The 26,311-nt window shown below is 41.4% G+C and overlaps 1 protein-coding gene across 1 annotated transcript; it reads right to left on the bottom strand.

The window, feature by feature from the left end:
* Positions 1–4,789: 4,789 nt before the first annotated feature.
* LOC133443942 (matrix metalloproteinase-14-like) lies at positions 4,790–24,552 on the bottom strand. Its single transcript, XM_061721306.1, has 10 exons — positions 23,781–24,552; positions 20,916–21,064; positions 19,639–19,761; positions 19,233–19,549; positions 18,778–18,939; positions 13,270–13,661; positions 13,028–13,166; positions 10,549–10,699; positions 10,314–10,429; positions 4,790–7,467 (listed from the first exon to the last, which is right to left on the bottom strand). The coding sequence occupies exons 1-10, from the start codon at positions 23,901–23,903 to the stop codon at positions 7,001–7,003; spliced, it is 2,139 nt and encodes a 712-aa protein (XP_061577290.1). The 5' UTR covers positions 23,904–24,552; the 3' UTR covers positions 4,790–7,000.
* Positions 24,553–26,311: the final 1,759 nt, after the last annotated feature.

The raw sequence follows: 26,311 nt of genomic DNA, 5'->3' as shown, positions 1-26,311 counted from the left end.
ATACGGTTTGACGTACATGCACGAAAATCGGTACACACCTGTATCATGTCGCAACTTAAAGAAAAGTCTCTTGGCGCCATGGCCGAAACCGAACAGGAAGTCGGCTATTTTGAATTAGTTGTGTAATTTTGGCGCAATTTATGCCATTCCTTCGGCGATTAATACGGCCCGAACCGTAACGCGCACCCAGGTGTTTTATACATCAAAATGTGCGTCTCCATCCTGCAACAACACGCATTACTTTTCTCTTTCAAAAGCGTTACCGTGGCGACGCTAGACGCCAAAAAGCGCGCCCACCCTTCATCTGATTGGTTCAGACAGAAAAAACTTTGCGCCTCAAGCCCCACAATACGGTTTGACGTACATGAACGAAAATTGGTACACACCTTTATCATGTCGCAACTTAAAGAAAAGTCTCTTGGCGCCATGGCCGAAACCCAACAGGAAGTCGGCCATTTTGAACATTCTGAATTAATCGCGTAATTTTGGAGCAATTTATGCCATTCCTTCGACAGTTAATAATACGGCCCGAACTGTAACGTGCACCCAGGTGTGTTATACATCAAAATGTGCGTCTCCATCCTGCGACTACGCGCCTTACTTTTCTCTTTCAAAAGTGTTACCGTGGCAACGCTAGACACCAAAAAGCGCGCCCCCGCTTCATCTGATTGGTCCATATTTGATAGTTCCCCAAAGTCACCAAATTTTGCATGCAAGCCAGGCCTGGCGATAAATTTGATATTTCATGGTTTGCATTAATGGGCGTGGCCTAACGGCTCAACAGCGCCCCCTAGAATACTTTTATCTGCCATAACTTTTGAATGGTTTGACATAAAGAGTCGTGGGTGGTGTCATCAGACTCGGTATTGAGTTCTTGACCATAATTGGTGAAAATTAGCCACGCCCCTTCTTCTGATTGGTTGTCCCTATTTTCTGTAATAACTTTTGAATCGTTTGACATAGAGAGTCGTAGGTGGTGTCATGTCTGATATGCTTATGGGGGACGGTAGCCATGAGTGCGAGGGCCCGTTCATCGCTGCTTGCAGCTTTAATTATTATTATTTCTGTAGAGGATGGTCAGACAAGACGAATGGGAAGAAAAAGTCTGTGCACGGCTTTGACAATCGTCTCAACAGTACATGTAAATAGTAAATCAGTAAATACAGCCTGCCATACTTTTTGTACTCAACTTGTGTGACAACGCTGTGATTTGTTTCTTTTTTGATCCCCTTCACCGCACTAACAATCACTTAGATGCAGCTGAAAAGAAAACAACTGAGACGTTGCACAGCGTTGCACCTGATGAGAACGTCGGTCTCAATCTGGCCTGTTCATCAGATGCTGCAGCAACGATGCCGCTTGAAAATAATCTTAATTAGAGGTGACATATTTAAAAATGATGCTATTTTATAGAGTAATAAAAAATATCTGGGACCTGAGATCTAAGACTCCCAAGAATCTGGAAGTGTTCACTCATTAATTCATCATATTTCATTACTTTATTTCTCTCTGCTCATAATTGAGCACAACCTGCCATTTGATTGAAAACAGTACATTAAGACATCATTAAAAAGTAGATCAATAAATTACATTTTCATTACTGTGGGCTCTTTTGTTACTTTCTATTTTAAGTCTGCTGCCATTTAAAGTTTATTGAAGGTCCAGAGATGGTCATGTGGAGGCCTGCATGATTTGTAGGAAGAAATCATGGCATTCACAACGAGTCTTTGAACCACTTCTATTGTTCTTTTTTCTGGATTTGTGTAATTATTTATCTCCCTATAAAGCCTCAAACATATATTTCTAATTACCGTATTTATTTATTGTTATTATTGTTTAAACAGCCATTGAGTAAAGCGACTTAACGCGTCATCCATTGTTTTTACAGTTTATGGTCTTAATTGTTGTCATCTGTGTCTTGTCAGCTCCTCTGTGTGTGTGTGTGTGTGTGTGTGTGTGTGTGTGTGTGTGTGTGTGTGTGTGTGTGTGTGTGTGTGTGTGTGTGTGTGTGTGTGTGTGTGTGTGTGTGTGTGTGTGTGTGTGTGTGTGTGTGTGTGTGTGTGTGTGTGTACTCAGTCTTGCGTTTTCTTTCGTCCCTCTGCAGTTCGTTCATCATTCTTCCCAGTTGTGCTTTTGTCATGTTTCTTATGTTGCTTTGAGAACTAATATTCTCCTGTTTGTTCTCTGTCCGTCATCCTTCATTTTTAGTTAAACTGTTTATTTTGTGGAGATCCTGCAAGTGTGCTGCGCTTCATCTAGTTGTATCACTGATTTAAAAAGGTTTGATTATTATAAAATACCAAAGTTATCAGCTTCACACTGTCAAATTCAATAGAATTCACAAAATCAATAAAGACTTTTGCACTAACTGCACTAACTGTAACTATATATATATATATATATATATATATATATATATATATATATATATATAAAACAGGTTATGTTAACATAACCTGTTGTTACATTTAATAAAAAACAATTGAAGTACCCGAAAGTGTCAAATAAATTTGGTTGAAACTACCAAATGAAGTTGTGTAAAAGTGAGTTATTGAGTATAAATGTGTAAAAAAAATGTTGTGTTTAAGCACCAAACTTGAGTAAATCCATCTCACTTTCTACTCCTTATGTGAGTTGAGGAATGATGGATGAAGGGGAAAGAGAGCATGGAGCCAGAGACTGTTCAGCTCAGACTCAGGACAAATAAACATGACGTTGTTGTTGTCACCGAGTAAACTTCCCGGTGAAGCCGAGAAACGACACCTGCTCTGGTGTAAAATCCATCTAATTCCTAAACAAACATGAACACTTGATCATGAGCTGGATGTTGGTGGACATAGGCAGAAAGTGAGAGGGTCGGGGGCATGTGGAGAAACAGCGACCAGCCGGGAGTGGTGCGGGCAGATCACGCCGCACTCACATGAGGCCTGGCTTTGTTTTTGTCAAATGACAAGCGTTTACGGCGCTGAGGAGGCAGGAGACAGCCGGCAGATCCCATTATCAGCTCAGGCCAGGATAAGCTGGGACGACAGGTCGTTGACACAGACCCTTGGTCATTGGCTGCACTGGCCTCAATCCTAACTGAACATCTGGACAAGATCTGGCAACGGGCCCTGCCAGACAGAAAAAACTAAAACTGTGGAAGAAATGCAAACAAGTGCCTTTAAATCTAGCTGCCAACACCTGATTGTTCATTTTTGTTCAATTTTCTATTTAATTTAACACACATTAAAGGGAAGAAAGAGGAGAAGATGAAAGAGAAAGCGAGCATGGACGTAAAGCTGCAGTGGATGATCTGTGATGGAGGCTAATCCTGATTACCTGCGACATAAAGACAAGAAGAAATGTGCTCTCTCTCTCTCTCTCTCTCTCTCTCTCTCTCTCTCTCTCTCTCTCTCTCTCTCTCTCTCTCTCTCACACACACACACTCACACACACACACACTCACTAACTCACATCATACAATCCCAGAAAAGTTGGGAGGATACAAGAAGTTGGGACAGAAACATTTCTAACTTTCTGTTGTTTCATCCTTCCCTTCATTTACAATTTGAGTTCACTTGTAGCTCTAGCGTTGCCTCAGGGATAGATGAACATGAGATCTGAGCTGCTCTACAGTCATTATTGTCTAATTATCCTCTTCATGATTCTCCAGACATTTTCAATAGGAGCTGGACTGAAGGCAGACAGTCCTCCCTCATAACAGATACAAATTCTAAATGAACAATAACAATAATACTACTTATTATATTAATACAATAATTATTGCGTATTATAATGGTATAGTGTATATCATAGTATTTTATAGTATATAATAATAATACTAATAATAATAATGTCAATACTATAGGATCATTTCTGCAGTGTTGATAGAGCGTGGGTTTTTCTTGCACTCATGGATACAGGAGCATCACTTTGATGAGTAATAGTGAACGCACGAGTTTGTCTTGAGACATAAACCAGCAGTAAGAATAAATAAGATAATGGCAAGATTAGACCTCCCATTTCTGATTAATCAAAGCTAAAACGTTTGCAAAGAATAGATAAGAGAAGGAAAAGATGGACTCGCAACACATAATTTGTCAAATATTGTTACGACTGCGAGGGCAAGGTCAAGTGGGGCTACAAGGGGAACTGACTGGGTCAGTGGTTTTTATTGATGACGTGACTAAATGTACAAGAACCACCAATAATTCTAATGAGTACAAAGTTCAGTTTTCTGCAGAGCCTCAGTTGAACACTGAAATTTAAAAAATAAAGGTTATTTATGGTCAAGATTGCAGAGAGAGAGAAAACAGAGCTTTTCAGGGTAAAGAAATATAATAATCTTCTATGCCAGAATTTTGTTTGTTTGTTTGATTTACAGGTGCAGCAAACAAACCCCCACCCCAGAAGCAACACTGTGTGGTTTCCATTGAGTTATATATTACCAAGCACTTTAGTTTGTCCAATTACCTGTAAAGGGATGATAATGAAAGAACCAAACGTCTACACTTTCATTACACCCTGACTGCTTCATTTCAAATTCACTGTGGGGGTGTAGAAAGGCAAATTATGACAATTGTTTCTGTCCACATGCCAGTGAATCTCACAGCAGTGTGTGATACCAAAACAGATGTTTCTGCCTTTTGCAGAACTCACTCATTCTGCTTTAAATAATTATCTTTCATTCTGTGTCGTGTTTGAATCAACAATGCCCTCCTGTGGTCACATAAAAGGAACTCATTGAACTTGGCGCTGTCATGTGGAAGAGGGCTCATTAGATACTGCTGCAAAGAAGACACGGGTCTCAGTTTCAGCTGTGAGTTTTATTGTGAAATCTTTCATGTACTCTATGCTAGAGTGCACAGGCTTCACAGAACATGCCCTGCATGCATCAACACTGTTATAATCATCTACTGCTGCTCTTTAAGAAAAACCTGAACAGAAACAAGACGTACAAAACTACAAATGATAAGTAGACTAGAAAAAAAGAAGTAGACATAAAAAAGTTTCCCTAATGCTATTTATAGTTTTTTTTTTTTAATGGCAAAAAAAACAAACCCAACCATGAAACAAAGGTTAAAAAAATAGTACCATGTTAATGAAGGTTTTACAGGAAGACAAATACAGACAAGACACTGGAATGCCCAGAGAAACACAAAATATAACCAGACTGAATCACATCCTGCTGATGTTTCTGTGCATTCAACACATTTCAAAATGCTTGCGCAGACTTTGCACAAGAGTGGCGGGGAACGTTAATACATTTGGGAACAGTTAAGTACACTAGGGAAGAGCAATGAAATAAAAATACAAAAAGATGGAGAGTGGGAGCAAAAGGGGGGTGTGGAAAAGCAGAGAAGGGAGCAGCAGAGGAGGTCGTTTCCAGCTCGGGACAAGGGGCACAGAAACTGAGAGAAACTCAAAAAGAAGTGGAGCTGAAAAACTCAGTGAACCAATCTAGGTCAGGAGGCACAACGCCAGCATTGCCCTTCCTCTCAAAATCCTTCCATCCTCCCTTTCCTTTCCCCTTCCGTCCTTCCTTCCCTTGCTCCTCCTTTCCCAGAGAAGACTGGAAAATGAAGACAATATCTCCCCCCCTGCTGCACCTCCGTCTCATCTAAATCTCTCTTATTTCCCCTTTTCCTTCTTACTCACAACCATTCCTATAATTGTGCTTGTGGTCTATTTTTTTTTGTTGTTTTTTTTTTTTTACCCCAAACCCCCTCCCCTCTCCTCCTCCGCTCATGCCTGACACTATTAAATCAGCAACATGTGGATTTAATGGAAACCAGACCATGACCCATTCCTCTGCAGCCTACTGGCTTCTCCCCTGTACTTACAATTAGCTTCAACTCTATTTACTTTAGCATCAAAAAGAGAGGAGGAGCGGAAAGAAGAGTAGTGTTTGCTACATTTTTACTTTTCACCTTCAAGGAAAACCTTGTAGACATTTACGGAGCACAATGCTACACTTTCTTTTTTGGTTCCTTTCATTAAAAAAGTGAATCAATCCCAACACTGGCACTAGTATTATATCAATATGTCCCCACTGGGATTGTGTTTTTAGTGCTGCAGTCTGAGGAGTTAGCATGACTGCGGTGGGAGGAGGGGAGGCTGGAGCCTGCATGTCTGTGCACAAAAAGTCCATGTGCCTTTGTAAGTGGTCTGCATCTGCATGTGTGCACATGCATGCACGATGGAGTAGTGATTAAGCTTTTTGTTGTTGTTTTTTTTTAGACCATGTGACACTGGTGCATGTGTGTGAGAGGGAAAGGGGGAGCGCGGAGGACTCAGTGGGCCGTCACGGACATGCAGCTGTCCAACATTCCTGTGTGAGTTGGAGCGTCAGTGAAAGAGCTCTGCTTTGCACAAACACGCTCATCGCTATAGGGAACAACGATTAAAAAATATAGATTTCAAAGTGCAAATTAACTGCTCTGCACAGAAACAGGTTGAAGCGTTTTAGTCAAACATATGGAAGACATTTTACTGCATGGCTTTGTTTCAATAGCGGAAACACTACTGTACGTACAGTCTGGGTGCTTCTTCACTCTAATGTATGTGCTCTTTCGACTCTGTCTGCATTTATCACTCAAATCACTCGAATCCCTCCACCGGCAAACTAAAATTGATAGAAAAAAGACATTTTAAGTGTGCAAACTCAAGAGTGGCATTTTATTTACGTCGTGGCGTATTTAAGCAGGTTTTGTAGTATAAAAGAAACGTTTAGGCACTTTTTCAGTTGTTTGGAAAGGCACAGAGAAAAACCTTCTGCCAAAGCTACATTCAAGGCCAGAATGAGGGAAACTGTGGCTCCACAGGTGCTGACTTCACTACTTTTTAGCGTTTTACTGGTGCAATAAAAATTCTCACAATGAAAAACTGGGCACAAAACGTTGAGATAACTCACCATCAGCTTTTTTTTGAAATGTTACTAAATCTTCCCCTCCCTCACGCCTTAAGCTAATATTTGTTGGAAAAGACAGCACTAGACAAATGCTTCCCTTTCTGTGCATCACACCCACTCCTGCATCGAGCGCTTGCAGTGCACTAAAGCCCTCGGTGTCTCTTTGTTCTGCAGAGTCCTGAGGATTACGTAAATTAGGACGAGAATGCAGAGGATGAGCACCAGAGGAATGGTCACTATGATCAGAGTCATGACCTTTGATTCATTATCGGCCACCTTAATGACCAAATTCTTGTCGTCCTCCTCTTCTGTGCTGTCGGGCTTATTGCTGTCATCTTCCACCGATGTTTTGTCTTTGTCCTGGCCCCTGTCCGGCTGTTTGCCCTCATCCTTGCCCCGGTCTGAAGGGTTGTGTGGTTTCTCCTCTACTTCCTGGTCGATGTCTGGCTCCGGGTCTGGGACCCCAACACAGCCCATGAAATCCTTCAGGATGGACCGAGGATAGCCTTTGTCTGCTTCTGTTTTGGTGTTGTCAAACCTCCAATAATTAGAGCCTTTGTAGAAATAGGTGAAAGCTGCAAGAAAGGAAAATGCATGCAATTTTAGACAACCACTTTAGTACATGTGAAATATTTACAGCATTAAAGATTCCATATTATGCACATTAATCAATTTATTTATTTATTTAGGGGGGTTTTGTTATGAAAAAGTATGTTCATTAGTTTTAGATAATATTTCATTTTTGTTAGAACATGCTGAAAACTGCTGAGGCTCCTCTTGTCAACACCTATCTGAAAACATCCCGTCTTCTGCCACTTCTGCTGGTCTATAAAGCTCTGAATGCTCTAGGACCAAAATACATCAGCGACCTCCTGACCCAGTATGAAGCTCCCAGACCGCTCTGATCATCTGGATCCAGTTTTTTATCTGTTCCCAGAGTCAAAACCAGACATGGAGAATCTGTGTTCAGCTTTTATGCTCCACATGTCTGGAACAAACTCCCAGAAAGCCTCAGATCAGCTGAATCACTCAGTGTATTTAAGTCCAGGTTTAAGACAGATCTGTTCTCAGCTGCCTTTGAATAAAAACTCTTAATCTGCAGTCCCAAAACGTCATCATATTTTAACTACTGATTTTATCTAATGTTCTTATTTCTCTTTTTTGTTTAAATTGTAAATCATGCTTTTAAGTTTTTACTATTTATTTCTACTAATTGTCTCTGCAAAGCACTTTGAATCACCTTGTTGTTGAATTGTGCTACAGAAATAAACTTGCCTTGCCTTTAAGGCTCCTCCTCCAAAAAGCCCAGTTCATTCTTCTCATTTAACACTAAACCTTTGCTAAATGGTTATTGGTATTTATTCAAAACACATTAAATACAATTAATTTCAGTAATATCCAGGTATTTCAGTCCTTTGATGCAAAAAGCACCTAAGCTTCAAAGCCGTAGCTTACCACAGCTGATAGCAACTAACAGATTTTACAAAATATCTTCATTCATTTGCTAGGTTACGTGTCTTTTTATGGGAATATTTATACGGTAATCAAATATGAAACTATCCCCATAGGCTTACTTCAGAACTAAAACTTCAAACAGGAGGAAACAGCTAGCGTGACTATGTACAGGGCTACAAAAATACACTCATTAGCAGCTTTATAGCTACACGTATTTATGGATATTTAAATGTTATATTTGTGTTTGTGACTGAGCTTTAAAAGTCAAAGATATTTGGTATCTGTTGCCTGCCATGTTTATGCTAAGCTAATTTAGCTTCATATCAGCTATTGGCAGATAATTGTTCCTTATAATACATAAACATTTTTGTTGATACTTTTTCTTGACAGCATAAAAACAACCTACATTCACTTAGTATCTAAAGAAAGAGCAGACACAGGAATGTCTCCGTAGGGAGCAGTTAAGCTCTCCGACACTCCCCACCATGAGCAGCATTCCTACGTTTTGCAGAGAACTTAATTTTCCCGTAAATATATGACCTTCATCCACTAACTAGCAATATGATGCAAAAAGAACAGAACATATACTACTTGAGGTAAATTTCTGTTTGTGCATGTGGCTCTGCAGGGGGAACCAGCCTGCCAGCAGAGACATCAGGGTTGTGGAGATGAGATCCGACCGTTACTGAGTGCATCTGGAGCAGCGCGGCTACAAATCTAATTTCCAAAGGAAGGACGAGCCAGCCCTCAAACCAGAGGCCTCATTCCGCTCTATTCTCTCCCTGTCATCCCCTCACCCTTCTCTTTGCTCTGTTTCCTTCAGTCTAACCAGTCTCCAGTGTATTTTTTCCAATGCTACCAGATAGACGATCACAAATCAGGAAAGGTTTTGATGATGTCGAAAATGCATCTTACTTTGATTTATTTCTTTGCTGATAGCATAAACCCAAAATATTAACTTTTTTCTCATTAAATGAATTTGTTGATGTGCTGTATAGCTATACAAGGTTAGTGTATATGTCCATGCAGGTCTGCAACATGTTCCAAAGTAAATTGGAGTAATAAAGCTTTAACCACTTTGTGATGTTGCCATTCCTTCTTGCAAAAGTTAAAAGGAATTGTGCAGTTGGAAATGCCAAGTAATTAAGCGTTTTTTTTATTTTGTTAGATTTTTCCTACTGAAGCACAAGACCTGTCATTCATCAATAGCTGATGTAATCATGTGGCCATGGTACAAGGGTATACTCTTTTTTTTCCATTTTTCAAAACTCTCCACACATTCTCTAAAGGAGAAAGGTCCGAACTACGGACCGGCCAGTGCGGTTCATAACCTCTTCTTCCCCAGTCATGCCTCAGCTGAATGTTGCTGAAAGCTTTTGGACATTTTAGAGATTAATGTCAGGATGCTCCTTTTTACCTGTAGTATAGAGCACACAGCCTTCATCTCTCCCTAAAAGGATTTAGTATTCTGATCCATCTGACCACGTTTCTACTGTGTGATGCTCCATCCCAAAATGCCTCTGAACCCAACAATGTTAACGCCAACTCCGGGCAAGGTTAACGTACAGCTTCTTTTCTTCAAACTAATTCCTTAAGTGGCAGCTGTAAATGTAGCGCCACATCGTAGCACTTGACAAAGGTTTTGAAACCATGTGTTTATATCAGCTATCGATGAAAAACAGTCCTTGATGAAGTGATGTATGATGGATCAGATGACAGGGGTTCTTTCACACCGAAATCCCTCCATCATTTAATGATTTTACACAGTGCTGAAGGCGAAATCTGAAAAATCCCTTCAAATCCGTCTTTAAACATTGTTGCTTTATTTTTTTAGGCCATACCAAGTTTTAAAAATGTTTTATCTGATGCAGTCTTATAACGCTTTATTAACAGTGAGTGTGTTTTTCCACATTTTCTACAGCCTCACAGCTTTTTATGATTTGTGGTTGTTAAGGCGACTACCTACCGCCGTCCTCACTGAGGAAAGCTCCTTTAGGGGCATCCGGGATTTTCCCCCATCTGCTTATATGTTTGGGGAAGTCCCGGTCTGTAGTCCGGGTTTCCTCACTGTAACGCCAGTACCTGCATACACACAAGAGGATTCATTTATATATATTCACAGTGCAGAAAAAATGCATGAACCAGGATACTTTATTAATAGTATTGCTCCTCATGCCACCCTGTATGTGTCTGTATTATACCTGTCTCCGGTGAAGAAGTATGTGTATCCGTTGGGCTCCCACCAGATAGCTGTGTCGATCTTGTGTGTAGAAATACCTCGTCCATACTCGTACAAGGGCTGCGGATACCCAGGTAGCACATCTGCCTCCCTGAACACCCAGTATCTATCGTCTGTAGGCACAGAGGGACAACTGAGGAGTCAATAGAGCACAGAACACCACCTACTTGAGGGAAGAGAAGGAACTTATGTGACAAAATGACTGAGGAGAGGAAAAAAAAGCACACAAAGAAAGTGTGTCCAATGAGGAGACGTGATGGCACGGACACAAAGCATTTTCTGATTGGTTTTACCTACTCCAGAGGGGAAAAAAGATTTACCAAGCAAGGAAAATCATATGTTTAACACATTTGTCTATGATTTCCTTTTGTTAAATCTAATTTCTCTCTAATCCTCACATCTGGAGAATTATTAAGCCCTTTTTTCACTTTTATTGCCAGAGTACTGCACCACAGCAGCATGGTGGACTGAACTGTAAAAGATAAGCTTTTACTGACATATGTACTGTGAAAGATTTGTGACCAAAAGACAAAGTTATCTACAAAAATTCAAGCTATCAAATATGATTAGCATCAACATTTTAAGGTGAAAGGTTAACGGAGGTCTGAACAGTGTATGAATACACTGTGCAAGAATGTGACCAGAAACACCAGAGCAGAAATGAGCACGACACACAACCCTTCAGTGGCTTGATGAATGTAAATGTGGAATCAAAGCTCCAGAAATCCTGGAAATTCCAGATAAATCCCACCAAACAGGTTTAGTGTAAGAGTAGAGGATCACAGCTGTTCATGTCTGGAGGAGTCTGGTGCAGAGAAGAATGATGTAATGATCTCGGCCTCTCATGAGGCCTGCCGGAGTGCACCGGGCCAACAACAACTGCTGCGGGGTGCAGACCATGTTCAAAACAACAGCCAAACCCACAAACACACACTTGTACACAAAACTCGAATGGTGCAAAGACACACCAATGCAAAACTCTTTTTTACTCTGCAGCCAGACTGTCAAGATGTTTGACTTGGCCAGAGGGGCTAACTTTCTTTTTCATAATCCTGTTAATGTGTATTAGATATGAAGAACTTTCGTTCTGCTGAATTGTTACCATATTCTTGTGAATCTACTTGTGTGGTGATGACAAATGTTTCCTTCATATGTGACCAACTCAGAATCCAAGCACAGCCTTGTGTCTCCGCATCTTGTTGAGTATAGATCACGCAGGAGGGTGCTGTGTTGTAGGGAATAATGTACTTTATTATTAACAGGTGTGACATGGCACGGTGGCTTAGTGGTTAGCACTGTTGTCTCACAGCAAGAAGGTTCCCGGTTCGACTCCCAGGCCCAGCAGGGCCTTTCTGTGTGGAGTTTGCATGTTTTCCCCGTGCTTGTGTGGGTTCCCTCCGGTTACTCCGGCCTCCTCCCACAGTCCAAAAACATGCGTAGTAGGTTAATTGATGTTTCAAAATTGCCCGTAGGTGTAAGTATGTCTGGTTGTCTGTCTGTATGTGGCCCTGCGATGGACTGGTGACCTGACCAGGTGAACCCCAGAGGTGGACAGAGTACTCGACCCCAGTACTTGAGTAAGAGTACAAATACTACTGGTCAAAATTTACTCCGTTACAAGTAAAAGTAGCTCAGTCAAAATATTACTCGAGTAAGAGTAGAAAAGTACTTGCTTTTAAAGGTACTTAAGTATTCAAAAGTAAATGCTTTTAAATTTACTTAAAGTAAGAGTAAATTTCTTATTTTCCACATCAGTAAATTAGTATATTTTTTCTAAATTAATTTAAGGATCTTTTAACTCTTGTTTCTGAGAATTAACTCTTTGAAACCAGCTGCACTGATGTGCTGCTTTTAGAACCACAATGTTATATAAAACCTGCAGAAACACCAAAAACAAATCAAATGAATGGGATCATAAGAGGACAGCAGATGATGCAGAGTTTATTAACAATCATGAACTGAAACCAAATGAACCTGCACCATCCAACTAAGTCTGGATCCCCCTCAAAGACCACTGCTTTACAAAAAACTACATCTCTGCTTTCAATAACTCAATGTTGAAGTCACTTAACTTTACAGGAAGGACATGTACCAGTACAATATAGCAATATAGAGCATAACAAACTGTCTCCCAATGTCTGTCTTGCCTGTCTCCCAATATCCCAATATTCTTCTCCTAACGCAGGTAAAAGTAAAAAGTAAAACTATTTGTCTTGGAAATGTATTCAAGTAAGAGTAATAAGTACCAAAGAAATCTAATACTCAAGTAAAGTACAAATCCTCTGGATATGTACTTAAGTACAGTACTCAAGTAAATTTACTCCGTTACTGTCCACCACTGGTGAATGAGCTGGGATAGACTCCAGCAGACCCCCGTGACCCTGCAAAGGATAAAGCGGGTATAGAAAATGGATGGATGGATGGATGGAGGTGTGACATACCTTTAAAGAAGACAAATTTGCCATCGTGGCGTTCGTAGGCTGCGTCGATGTCACTGGGGAGGCCGATCCAGAAGACGGATATCGGCATGGGGTAGTTATCCAGAACCCGATTCCTTCGCACCCTCCAGAACCAGCGACCCTACAAAACCAAGTAAAATAATTTCATGTGTGTGTTATGAGAATTATTCCTTAGTCACTTTTGCGCCATGTGAGGTGTCCCTCATCGGTGCTTCACTCCTCACCTTGAAAACAAACATCTCCCCCCTCAGCAGGGTCACCGTGTCGAAGTCCCCGTCACAGATGTCGGGGGCCTGATTGTCGGGAAGCTTGGGGGGCCTGGGAGGAGGCGGGATGCCTTTTCTGACGGGAGGGGTGACGGGCTCCGGCTCCGGCCGGGACTGGGTGGGGTTGGAGGTGGGGAGTCTGGGGGGCGAGGTGGGGCTGGGATCGGGTTGGGGTGGGGGGTCCAGGCTGCCCTCAGTCGGGTCGGGCGACTCGGGCAAGGAGTCAGTAGGGGGGGAGGAAGTGGCGGGCGTGTCTTGGAGGGCGGGGGTGGACGTCGGGGGGTGGTGGCTAGGTTCATCATCAGGCGAGGGGGGAGAAGTGGTCGGTGCCTCAGTGATGAGAGGAGAACCTGAGACAGAAACAACGACCATGAGAACGGGGACGGTAAACACTCATTTCACCGTTAAAAAGGACAAAATGGGAAGAAAAAAAAACACATTTTCATTTGTATGAATAAATGAATCCCTGCAGGCCGTGTCTACAACCTTCCATCCATCCTTTAATTTCCTCTTATTGGAGTCTGGGTCATGGGGGGAGGCAGACTAAGCGGAGAGGCTGGACCTCCCCGTCCCTTACCACCTCCTCCAGCGCTTCCAGCTGCACACAGAAGCATTCCCAAGCGCTCAGAGACATAACCTCTCCAGCATGCACTGGGTCTTCTTTCGTGGCCTCCTCCCAGCTGAGCATCCCCAAAATACCTCCTGATAAAAAGTGGACAGTAAAAAAGATAAAAAATCAAGAAACTACATCTCTTACTGGAGCGCAGCCAGGCCTGCAGGCGGGGCTCATCATCCAGCGACTGATGAACAGGCTTTTACTCGTGAGGCCCAACCAGCCAAAACAGGTCCGCTCTTATATGAGCTCACCACTTACAGAAGGCTCTGGTTAAATGTGTCATGAGCAGCAGCCGAAGGCACTGGCCTTGGCATGCTAATCCTCCACTTGCATGGCTCTCTGCAACCTTATACCTTTATTTTCCTTTATTCTCCATTTCCCTTCCCTCAAAAGAGCCTCTCTATCAAACAGAATCCAACTTCTAAGCAGCAACTGAAGGCTCACTTGACTGTCACCGTGCTGCTAGTCCCTGGAAAAAGTCAGTGCTGCCGGTTGCTAAGAAAAGAAAACACACAGATACACCCAGTTACGTAATATGTGAAGACAGCTAATGGGTCGTGTTACAGTGAGGCAGAAATATTCCTCGGCTCATATCAAGGCCACCGTGGGCCAATAACTCAACCTTCAGCCAGCGGAGAATTTCAGCCTCTGCAGCATTTTAACATTCGTTCAGGACGATAACTGTACTCGTGTCGCTGTTTCTGTTTTTATATCTTCCTTTAATTCTTCAGTGCCTTTGAACCAAAGCACACATAATAAATTATCATAAAACGCGTGGTTTCATTTACTTAAATATGCACACAGTTGACTCTTTGTGTAAACTTAATTGTGGGCCAGAAAACGACCCCTCTGGGAAAAAAGATGTCACAAAGAAATATAGAATGAGGTCCAAGCGGCAGCAATTTATATTCTTGTGTTAAATTTGCTGATATGTCTTTTTCACATGTTTGGATTGTATTGTGAGATACATATGACAAGCTGTAAACAAAATGCTGACCGCTTCACGTTAATCTTGATGCACTGACTTACCCAACAGAAAATAATAGGAATTTATCACACAGAAATTTAAGTTTGGTTTGATTTGCAAATCGGCCAGTATCCAAGTCCACTAGAGTTCCTCTGACAGAAATCAGACGGTCCACATGCAGCTCTGCGCAGAGTCTGTGTTTATTCGCCACTTCGTTGTGATCGTGCAGACCTGATTCACAGTGAGCACCGCAGCTGCTGAATTTCTTTCTCTGTAGATGCCAATGGCCGACACAATGCGCAAACTCTGCATAGATATAATAAGACAAAAGCAGGCGTCTGCAGCAACTGCTGTCTGTGTGTAGGTCTGCAAGCAAGCATAGGTGGGCTCCTGATTCTGACTCTCATTTTAACTCCGTTTGGTCTCCATCAGCTTTTGAGACATATACAGTAGGGTAAAGAAGTATTTAATCAGCCACCAAGTTCTCCCACTTAAAAAGATGAAAGAGGCCTGTAATTTTCATCATAGGTACACGTCAACTATGAGAGACAGAATGGGGGGAAAGAATCCAGGAAATCCCATTTTTACTGAATGAATTGGTACATTCCTGTGTAAAATAAGTATTTGGTCACCTACAAACAAGCAAGATTTCTGTCTTTCACAGACCTGTAACTTCTTTAGGAGGCTCCTCTGTCCTCCACTCGTTACCTGTATTAATGGCACCTGTTTTACCTGGTTATCAGTATAAAAGACACCTGTCCACAACCTCAAACAGTCACACTCCAAACTCCACTATGGCCAAGACCAAAGAGCTGTCAAAGGACGTGAGAAACAAATTTGTAGACCTGCACCAGGCTGGGAAGACTGAATCTGCAATAGGTAAGCAGCTTGGTGTGAAGAAATCTACTGTGGGAGCAATTATTAGAAAATGGAAGACACACAAGACCACTGATAATCTCCCTCCATCTGGGGCTCCACGCAAGATCTCACCCCGTGGGGTAAAAATTATCACAAGAACTGTGAGTAAAGATCCCAGAACCACATGGGGAACCTAGTGAATGACCTGCAGAGAGCTGGGACCAAAGTAACAAAGTACCATCAGTAACACACTACGCCGCCAGGGATTCAAATCCAGACGTGTCCCCCTGCTTAAGCCAGTATAAGTCCAGGCCCGTCTGAAGTTTGCTAGAGAGCATTTGGATGATGCAGAAGTGGGAAAACTTGCACAACTGGTGTCTGACTAAATACTTTTTTGCCCCACTGTAGCTGCCTCTTCAGCTGTTAAATCCTTCACAACAAGTCACCAATGACCAGCTTACTCTTTTTGGGGGTTGTTTTGGCAGCTGTGAAGTTGTTCATGGTGAGTTTTTAATGCTTAGATAACAGTGAGTGGACTCGGATAGCAGTGAAATATTGTCCAGAGGTGAGGTTAAAACTGTGAGGTGGCGATTTCCTGTAGATTTATCATCATGGGAAATCTCATTTGATTCATCATTTATATTAAAAATTCTCTTAGGACGGCTTTGATATAAACAAATCACTTTCTGAGTTTGTAAAATATCCAACGTAATATTTTTCTTTTCAGATATTATGTTTTATTCTGCCTTCAAAGTCAGGTTTTAGTAGATTAACCTTTAAACTGTTTAATTTGGCTAAAACATGGAATTTTATCCCAATTTTCCAGACAGAACTGGTTGAGTTTTTAATGGGCTTCAAGCTTGCACGTGGACTGAGGTCAGAGCTTTGTGGCGACCACTCCAATGCCTTCACACTTTGCAACTAATTTGGAGGTTTGCTAAGGGTCATCGTTCATTTGAAAGACCCATCTGCAACCAAACTCTTCACTTCTTTGCTTGAGATATTGCTTCAGTCATGATGGCTTCTACCTTGTGACGTGGACCAGTCCCACCCTAATAAAAGCAGTGCCGCAACACGATGGTGTCAATTCCCAGACTTGGTGGTTTGGATGCTGCTCCGCGGCCTGCAAACGCCCCCTTTCTTCTTCCAAACGCAACAATCACTATGACCAAACAGTTCAGTTTTAGCCTCATCTCACCACAAAAATTAGATTCCTTGCACCCACGTGAAGCTACAAACTGTAATCTGAGGTTCTGAAGGACGTTCTGGACCAGGAGCGCTCTCTTGCTGCACGGCCTTACAGTTCACGTCTGTTCTGGGATTAATGAAGCTCTCATCCCCGTTTCACTCAGCCTCCTTTACATTTTCTTTCATTGCCGTTGTCACGTTCATTTTCTCATTTCGCAGCATTCATCCATCTCCTCCCCGACCAGTATAGAGGCAGCGTGCTCCCACGCTGTTTAAGCTTGCATATCATTATTTAAACAGATGAACACGGGACCTTAAGGCTTCTGGAAATTGTTGAACCAGATGTGAGGGTCCACCATTCATTCCTTGCTGTCTTGGCTGATTTCTGTTGATTTTCCCATGATGTCATGCAATGAGGTTAATGCCTTTGATGGTGTGCCTTAAAATACGTCTACAGTGTTTCCAATTAACGCAAATGATTTCACAATGAGAAGTCTCTTAAGGCTACAGTCAACTTACTGTACGTAAAGGTCTGACCCTGGGAAAAGAAGAAAAATCCCAAAATTGATAATCAAGCATTGTTCTGAATACAGAAGTCATTTTTTATAGCGAATGCAAGGGCGTAGATTAGTAGGTGATGAAGGAGAACGGGGCTGGGGGTGGAAAGCTGGAACGCCTGGGCTACTTGTGTTTAAGTCGTGTATAAAAACATCTATAACTCAAGCCAAATGTTTAGTCCTACCAACAAAGTTAGCTGCGTCAGTCTGTGTTTAAAGTAATCAGATCCTTCAGACTATCCAATCAGGGATTCCCTCCAACACAGTCCTTTAGATGTGTTTAATAAAAGGAAACTACCATATCATTTCAGGCAAAACATTTACCTCACAGTATTTACAGCGGAGAGACTAAAAGGTTCTTTCACATCGACTTTGCCAAAACGTGAGTGTAATCTGGAGCAGGTCCAAACGTAGAGGCATCAGGGGAGCCAGGACTGTGTGGGTGTGGAAAGATTTTGGTTTAGCTGAAAGAAACTATAACCATAGACAAATTCCCAAAGTGCATTTTTGATTCGTTATATGACAGGCAGCGGCGAGCAGGACAAAACAATAGGCACACAAAGAGCGTGAAGAAGAAAGAAAAGTATGAGGCTTCTGGAAAATCTTTGTTTCGTTGTAAAGCAAAAGAAAAAAAGTAATCAGGTCTGCAATGAATGCTGAATGCTGAAAATATCCCATCTACCCAATAATAATGCCTCCCATTCACTCGGAGAACGATGAGAACATGATATCGGCATGTGCACGGACTGAGGTCCACTGTTGGGAGTCTGCTGCAGATGCTGATGTCTACAACGCTTCTTTTCAAGCCTCCTTTTCTTCCTCTGATAAATGCTTAATGGGGTGCAATATAGTCTGAAATTACAGCTGGCTCTCTGCCCTCTGACCTCACAGTGGTTTTACAGCCAAAGCTGCAGGAGTGTGAATCAAAGACATGAACGTGTGGCCTTCACTGTTTGGGTGTCTTGTTTTGTCTCTTTCAGGTCATAGTGGAGGGGTTTGTGTGTCCCTGCAGGACTTTGGTGCAAAGATGCTCAAAATCCCTGTTTGAAAAATTGACAATAACTTCCTGGTAGGGGTTGAATAGATATTAAAAGTTAACTGAAGCAGAGATACTAAGCTTCATGTAATCAAAAGAAAAAAAGTAGCAAGAACGTGACTATTTGTTTCTGGGCAGCGACAAACTGATGCGCCGACTGTTTCCTGACAGACCAGATTCTGGTAGAGGGACTGACTTTAATTGACTAAAATGTAAAAAGACTGAACACGGATATGCTGCTCACCATATATGTACTGAATTCCTCGGACGTCGTCCTCGTGCAGCGTGAAGTTCTGTGTGTGACTCCACTGGTAAAAGGGAGCCATGGTGGCGCTGGGGTTGTCCGAGTGCTCCAGACCCAGAGCGTGGCCGAGCTCATGGACCGCAACCAGGAACAGGTCTACGCCTACGAGACGCAAAAGTATGAAAGCACTCAGGTCATAGAGTTCTGGTTCACATCGTATTACTTCTGTAAATAACATATGAAACATATGAAGATGGATGCTTTCTGTTGCACGTGTAAATGCACATTTCCCACAAGAAGACTTTAAATACTGAATATGTGGGATTATGTCATACCGATTATGTTCTGATAACTCATTATGCAGAAATGTTATATCAATGGAAGCTACACTTATCAATGCACTTGTGATCAGAAGAGAGATGCAACCTGAGAACCAATAAGAGTGACCCACTGACCCTTTGGGTTTTCGTTGTCCAGCGTCCACAGCTCATCGGCATCAAAGTGTGTGTCGCCACCTATACCCGGTCCAGGATAGTAAGCATGGGCCAGCGACCCTCCCTCCCCATCAAACAACGACATGTCACCATGGAAACCAGAGGCGAACAACAGCAGGATGTCGCTGAGCCCCGCCTGGCTGCCGTTGGCGTTGATTTCGACCGGTAACTCCTGGAAGGTGAGCGGCGTCACCCGCCTCCACACGTCAAAGGCCCTGCGGATGGCATCGAATGTCCGCTCCTCTCCCAGCGAGGAGGGGATGTTTTGGTTCATTATGCTGGAACCAGAAGAGACAGCTCATCAGGGTTTGCGTGTGAAACTTTCTGCATGGCGGTAGTTTGATAGCTCGGGCACAAAGATGCAAACCTGTAAGTGATGTGATCCTTGTCCCACTGCTGCCCCGTGAGAGCGTAGCGCTTCTTCCTCGCTCTGTCTACCAGGTCCTCCGGTTTTCTGTCCGGGACGCCGCAGCGGGGCCGACGCATTGCCCTGCAGGGCCAAACAGGCTGACTGGTTAGGTTATTGTCAGAAGATGAGCGTTTACTCCCTTCCCCTAAATGCCTCGCCTGAAGGTAAACGGTTATGAGGTGTGATGGACAAATATTAGCAGACACACACATCCCCACATCTTCAGATGATGCTGTAACTGTGAACACTTCACACCAGATTTAACAGAATCCACTGTTGATGGCTGGTGGTGCAAATACAATGTACTAATGTTCCCTGAACACCTTGCTTGCATGCAATTGTTAAGCATGACTATGTAACACACCGAATAAAAGGTGCATGTCAAATAAAACATGTTACCTGTAACATGCTATTTAAAATAATTAAAAAACTAAATAGAATAATGTTCACAAAACTTTTTTCTCCTCTGCAAATGCTCTGGAAAGGTCACTACTGAACAAACAGGAAATATGACATAATTTAAAAAGCAAAGCACTTACTGCATTTATCACTGATTTTGGAACACAGCACACCGAAGACTGCAGACTATGCCATTGATTTATCCACAATCGTGACTGTTTTTTCTTGTTTTTTTACAAGTTCATACGGATACTACATGTGTTTGAATATTTTTGCCGGTATTGTAATGGTGCTCATGTTCTTGCTGTGGGTTCTCCAACCAAAATCTGTCCAGCCATGCCGGGCTTCTTATCTAGGAGCTGGCTGGGAAAACGCAGGACAAAGTCTGGTCCGTGTGATGCCAAGACCCGCATTCTTACATGCTTTCAAGGCAATGTCTAGGAAACTTTAGGACCACTGTGCAGAAATGAATCAGACGTATTGAATTCAGAGGTGCTGGATGGATGACTCTTTGTGTTACGTCTGTTTCCCGGTTTTATAAGTAAATACAAGTTTCTAAATGTGGGTTTTAATTTAAACACTATTGTATTAAGTTTGAGTAAAGCTTAATGAATTGAAGCAATCTCCAGCATCTTCTACCAATCTAGTCTCGATGTGCATAAATGACAAGCCCAAGCAACAGTAGAAATGCATTATTATGCATCAACTTTTAGATAACAAATATTTGAAAACAGTTCACAAGATTCCTGAACTCACTTAACAGTGCCCTTGACATTTTTTTTTTTAATGCTGCATATCTCCAAGAGACAAACCAGTACTTTACAGGAGGGTCTTACGCAGCAGTGGCAGCGTCCATCTCCCCGGTCACCTGCAGCCCGTAGAAGCGCTGCATGTCACTGATGGCTTTGGACAGGATCTGAGCTGACTGCATGGTGGACATCTGTCTGCTCGCCTGAGACAGGTAGCCGAACTGACGAAGCCAAGCCTGTATGGGGAAAAATGCAAAATCAGCATTGATTAGGCTGACCAGAGGTTTTTGATGTCTCAGCAATGCATGATGGGTATGGATGGACAGCTAAACATGCTGTGAAAGAAGAGTGGTTCGGTTGTTTTGAGAGAAGAGCCAACCTTATTACTGAAGAACATCTGAGGAGTTAAAGGAAAGGAGAAAGAGGAGAGTTCAACCAGATGGCTTGAATTACCATTACAACATTCCTGCTCTTTCATTCCTGCTTTGACAGCCAAGACGAGGAAAGGAAAATGAAAATGGAAAAAAACCTAACAGATTTTTTCAAAATGATGAAACTGTATGCAACTCATCGGTTTACATGATAAACACACAGCCGGCTACACATGTGGAGGCTTCACTTTCTGTTTCACGTATGAAATCAAGCATGTGAAGTGGAGCCACGTAGTCGAGCGAATGGGATGATGGCTCCTCAGGGGGAAACAATCTGTCAAGCGTTCAGATCTGCCCTTAAAGGAGCCACAGCTGCAGAGCTCAAAAACACCTCCACACGCTGCCTCACACAGCTGGATCATGCACCTCCATGTATGTACACAGGCCGGGGTCAGGAAACACACACACATGTACAAACATCTTTGTGCATGCATATAGTGAGAAAGAAAATCACCAGATTTCTTTTGGATAAAAAAAAACAAAACAAATGTCAACCAATTCAATGAAGAAGTGAAACAATAGTAACACTTATAACATCGAACCACTGCATTCAGATAAGCTCAAGACTACACATACCCATGCAAAATACTGATTCATAAGGACTTTCTATTTGAAATACAGGAGTCTTCTCTCTGGACATCACACAAAAGAGAAAAAAACAGTATGGGACTCTGTTAAAAAAAAGCATTATTATCTTTCCCTTTGTTTATAATAATAGTCAAAATCAGATTTATTTTTCTGTTTTTACCAGTAAAATACCTTTTATTTGCATAACACTGATTAAATATTAATGATAATAACGCCAACAACTCCTCTTCTGTTGCAATCTTTAGGATTTTTGGGATGAGATGCAGGTTTAGACTCGGGTTTAGTCGCCATGCAGCTACTAAAGAGGTCAATAAACGGTTCACAGAAAACGCCAGTGGTTGTAGTCCTAATAAGAATCTCTGCAAGGTTCTCAAGAGTGATGACAAATACCGAATAAACTTTCATTTTTTTAGTCTCACAAACTCATGCAGTCAAGTGGTTTTTGCATACTATGCACTGAAAAAAAAAAAGTCATGTGAGTTTGAAGAGTGTGCAGGGGTGGAAAGTAACAAATTACATTTACTCACGTAACTGTAATTGAGTACTTTTTATGAGTAATTTCTAATTTTCTAAGTAGTTTTTGAAATATGTAATTTTTACTTTTACTCGAGTACATTTTGACCCAAGTATTTTACTTTGCTACATTTGAACCCCCTCACGTTACTGAGTACAAAATTTATGGTGAAAATCTTGTGGGCATTTTATTTTGGTTTATTGTGAATAGCAGGATCCTGCGGGCATTGGGCACTTTATTTTGTGTTTGAATGATTCTGGTTTTAGTGTTGTCGGTTGGACAATATGTTTGCACTTTACAGTACAGGTTGTGACTGTCCTTTTTGTCCTGTTCTGCGGAAGTAAAAGGATCATGTTATTGAGCTCAGCTGAGCTTTTACAAGTGTGGATGTTTAACTTTAATACTCCTCAAAGTTGATTAAAACAACTTGTGCTGGATTTGATTCGTGACTCATCCATTTTTCGGATTAAATAACTGAAAGTAACTTTTACTCAAATTACATTTTAAATGAAGTACTTTTGTACTTTTACTCGAGTACATTTTTAGATGAGTACTTTTACTCTTACTTTGAGTAGGATTTAGGCAAAGTAAAGATACTTTTACTCAATTACAATTTTTCAGTACTTTTTCCACCTCTGAGAGTGTCACATGAGCAGTGTTGATGATGCAAGATGTGTTCACGCAAATTCAAGGTTATGCATTTCTATAGAATTGCAAAGACTGGGTTGGAAAACAAAACAAAACAAAACGAGAAACAATCACATGGGCAGAGTTGGAGCCTGCGGATGTGAGTACCTAGGGTTGCCACCTTTCAGAAAGGGATGCCCTGATTTCAGCAGCACAGGAGCCACAAAAAAGCCCCAAAACTTCTAAACTGAATAAAAATGTGTTTATTTTATATGAAAAAACAAAATGCTTTGATTTAAAGTTTAAAGTGCTTTAATAGCATTGAACTTGCATGACTGTACAGACAGACAACCGTACTAGCAACTGAAATATCCTCCTATGCTCTGTATGTCTGTATGTCTGTATATAGCCTACAGGTGAAGAATATGGTGTAAAAGTTAATTTATTTCAATAATTCAACTAGAATATGGTGTAAAAGTTAATTTATTTCAATAATTCAACTAGAATATGGTGTAAAAGTTAACTTATTTCAATAATTCAACTAGAATATGGTGTAAAAGTTCATTTATTTCAATAATTCAACTAGAATATGGTGTAAAAGTTAATTTATTTCAATAATTCAACTAGAATATGGTGTAAAAGTTAATTTATTTCAATAATTCAACTAGAATATGGTGTAAAAGTTAATGAAAATACGGTACAAATCGTGTCCCGTATTAGTTCAATACGGGACGTAACATTTTTTTCTCAAATAAAGGACAATTCCGTATTTTACGGGACGGGTATGAGTACCTCAGCATCGAGGTGCTCCTCCTCGGGGCCGCGGGCCGCTGCGCCCTGCAGCAGCAGCAGCAGCAGCAGCCGCACGCAGCACGATGTGATGATGAAGATGATCCAGGGCTGTCGGGGTGCCATCTTCCTCCCCGAATCTTCCTCCCCGACCACGGAGGAATGACGAAGACGAGGGTGGTAAACAAACCAGGCGACTTCCTCCGACTCCCAAAGACAACGTGCTGCCTGGGGTTTATCCCCCTCCTCCTCCTCCTAGACTCACTCACAAACTTCCGCAACAAGTCCAGAGATCCGGGATCATGTTTGTGTGCGCGCGTGTGCCATGGAGAGATTCAGCAGCAGAGAAAGTGGCGCATTTACAAGCCTTTAGGAGCCTTTACAAGCCCGAGTGGGAGTGAAGATGACACTAATCCATCCTCAGTTCAGGGACAGCCGCCTCGTGGCTCATTCAGGGGCTCTCAAGGTTGTTTTTAGGTCATAAAACACCGCAGACGCGAATGGAGAAGTTGGATCCGCACTTCTTTCCTCACAAAAGGTTAGTTGAAAATCCAGCTGCAGACAGACATCTGCGATTAGGAATCAATCCATGGAAAGTTTTGTTTTTTTCTTTTCAAGTTGTTACACGAAACACTCCCCAAATAAAATATCCGACATTGTATCTTTCAGTTATTTGCAGCAGTAAATCACAACAGTCTTGGGTGAAAACAGGAGCGCTGCACACACAAACACACAACTGAGTCCATCACAAGACCTCATACGAGATAAAAGCTTCTTCAATGATTTTGCATCAGGAAAGGCCTCCTCCTCCTCCTCCTCCTCCTCCTCCTCTCCGTGGAGCTGGCCAGCGCTGGGAGATAGCGACATCTGCTGGTTTTATTTGGTAACTACAATAGAATAGAATAATAATAAAATAATTTAAAAAAAAAGAAAATAAGAATAAACTTTCATTTTCATTCATTTTATTCTTTATTTCATTCAAAAAACAAAACAATTTAATACAAACACAAATACAAATGTTCCTAACTTATGAATGAAAAGGGAGCAGAAAGAAGAAGAATCTTATCTGATCTGCCCCTTTCACAAATAACATAAATTAATAATAATAATTAAAAAAAAAAACAAGTGAATAAAAACTAAAATAAAATTAAAATAACATTAAATAAAATTACCACCGCCTACGGGTATGTCAATCAAACTCAACATTTTTCGTTATATTTCCTTAACATACAGGTTTTAATTGTTCTTTTGAATGTAATGTTTGATTTGGATTCTTTGTTTTCTTTGTTCAGATTGTTCCATAAATTGATTCCTTTCACAGAAACACAACGTTCCATCAATTTTTTCCTGCATCTTGGTTTTATAAAAATCTCTGTTTTAAAATGACTTTATTGATCCCCCAGAGGGGAAATTCACTTGTGAAAAGGTATAAAAAAGTATATCCTAAAAAAAAAACAATAAATAGCTAAGTAATTAAAAAGAGCAATATAAAAAAATGAGCAATGTACAAAAGAAATACTAATCCAAAAAAGCGAATAATATATACAGTACATGTGCAAATAGACAATAACTGAACTACACCAACATCTCTCAGGAAAGTTCTTGTAATATGTTCAGTATTTTTTTTATCATTCCCTAAAGTGACTGGTGGGTTACAATCCTAAATATGCATGGCTTTAATTATGTTTACCTGCCACAGTGAACCTTTGATACCAAATACGACCATAGGGCCATGTGTGTGGGTCTCTACCAGCAAAACAATTACTATTGTTTTTATGGGACATTTAAAAAAAATTCTATAATTTTGGGGGGGTTTACACAAGTGTAAGAATCTTTTGGTATCTATCAAAGAAAATGCATCAGTCGGCCCATTTAAAAGGGCAGAAAGTCATCTCAGCTGTTGGGTATCATTCTGTTCACCACACTGAACATGGAGCAAAGACAGCAAGAGACAGTCTGAGGTCAGAACAAAATCATTGGAGTATGTTAAAGACTAAAGTCCCTCTCCAAGCAGCTTGATGCTCCTGTGGCCAGTTGCAAATTTCATCCAGTTTTCATGTAAGTTTAGGGTCCGCAGGAGGACTGAAGCCAACTTTCCTGGATATGGACATGAGGATAAGAGATGTGAATGGTAAAAGAGGCCAGAACAACTTCAAGGTGAAGATAGATCAGCGTCAGATCACACCATCTATCATCGTTTGACGATAACCAAGAAGAACCCCACTGTTGACAGCAAATACCCCCCAAAAGTGTGTTGACAAGCCAAAGTTTCTGGGGGAATGTTATTTGGACCGACATGACAAAACTGGAGCTTTGTGACACATGGGTGTCTTGAATCTGTGCAGGGTTAGAGACTATAAAAGCATTCTGGAGGAAAATGTGTTGGCCAGCGTCAGAGAGCTTGATCTCCGTTGCAGATCATTGGTCCTGAACAGAATAATGAGCCAAAACACACAACTGAGGCCACCCAAGAATGACTAAGAACATTGGACTGGTCTGAAGTGGCTTTCAATGAGCTGATCTAAACCCTCAAT

The sequence above is a fragment of the Cololabis saira genome, chromosome 5 (genome assembly GCF_033807715.1).
Source record: "Cololabis saira isolate AMF1-May2022 chromosome 5, fColSai1.1, whole genome shotgun sequence".
NCBI lineage: Eukaryota > Metazoa > Chordata > Actinopteri > Beloniformes > Belonidae > Cololabis > Cololabis saira.
This window is presented reverse-complemented; position numbering and strand designations above follow the sequence as displayed.

Excerpts from the sequence above, each read along its gene's own strand:
- LOC133443942 (XM_061721306.1), bottom strand. The coding sequence starts at position 23,903 with ATGGCACCCCGACAGCCCTGGATCATCTTCATCATCACATCGTGCTGC. Across the intron at positions 19,550-19,638 it reads AAGGATCACATCACTTACAG|CATAATGAACCAAAACATCC; the intron begins GTTTGCATCTTT and ends TTCTGGTTCCAG. Across the intron at positions 10,430-10,548 it reads TACTTCTTCACCGGAGACAG|GTACTGGCGTTACAGTGAGG; the intron begins GTATAATACAGA and ends GTGTGTATGCAG.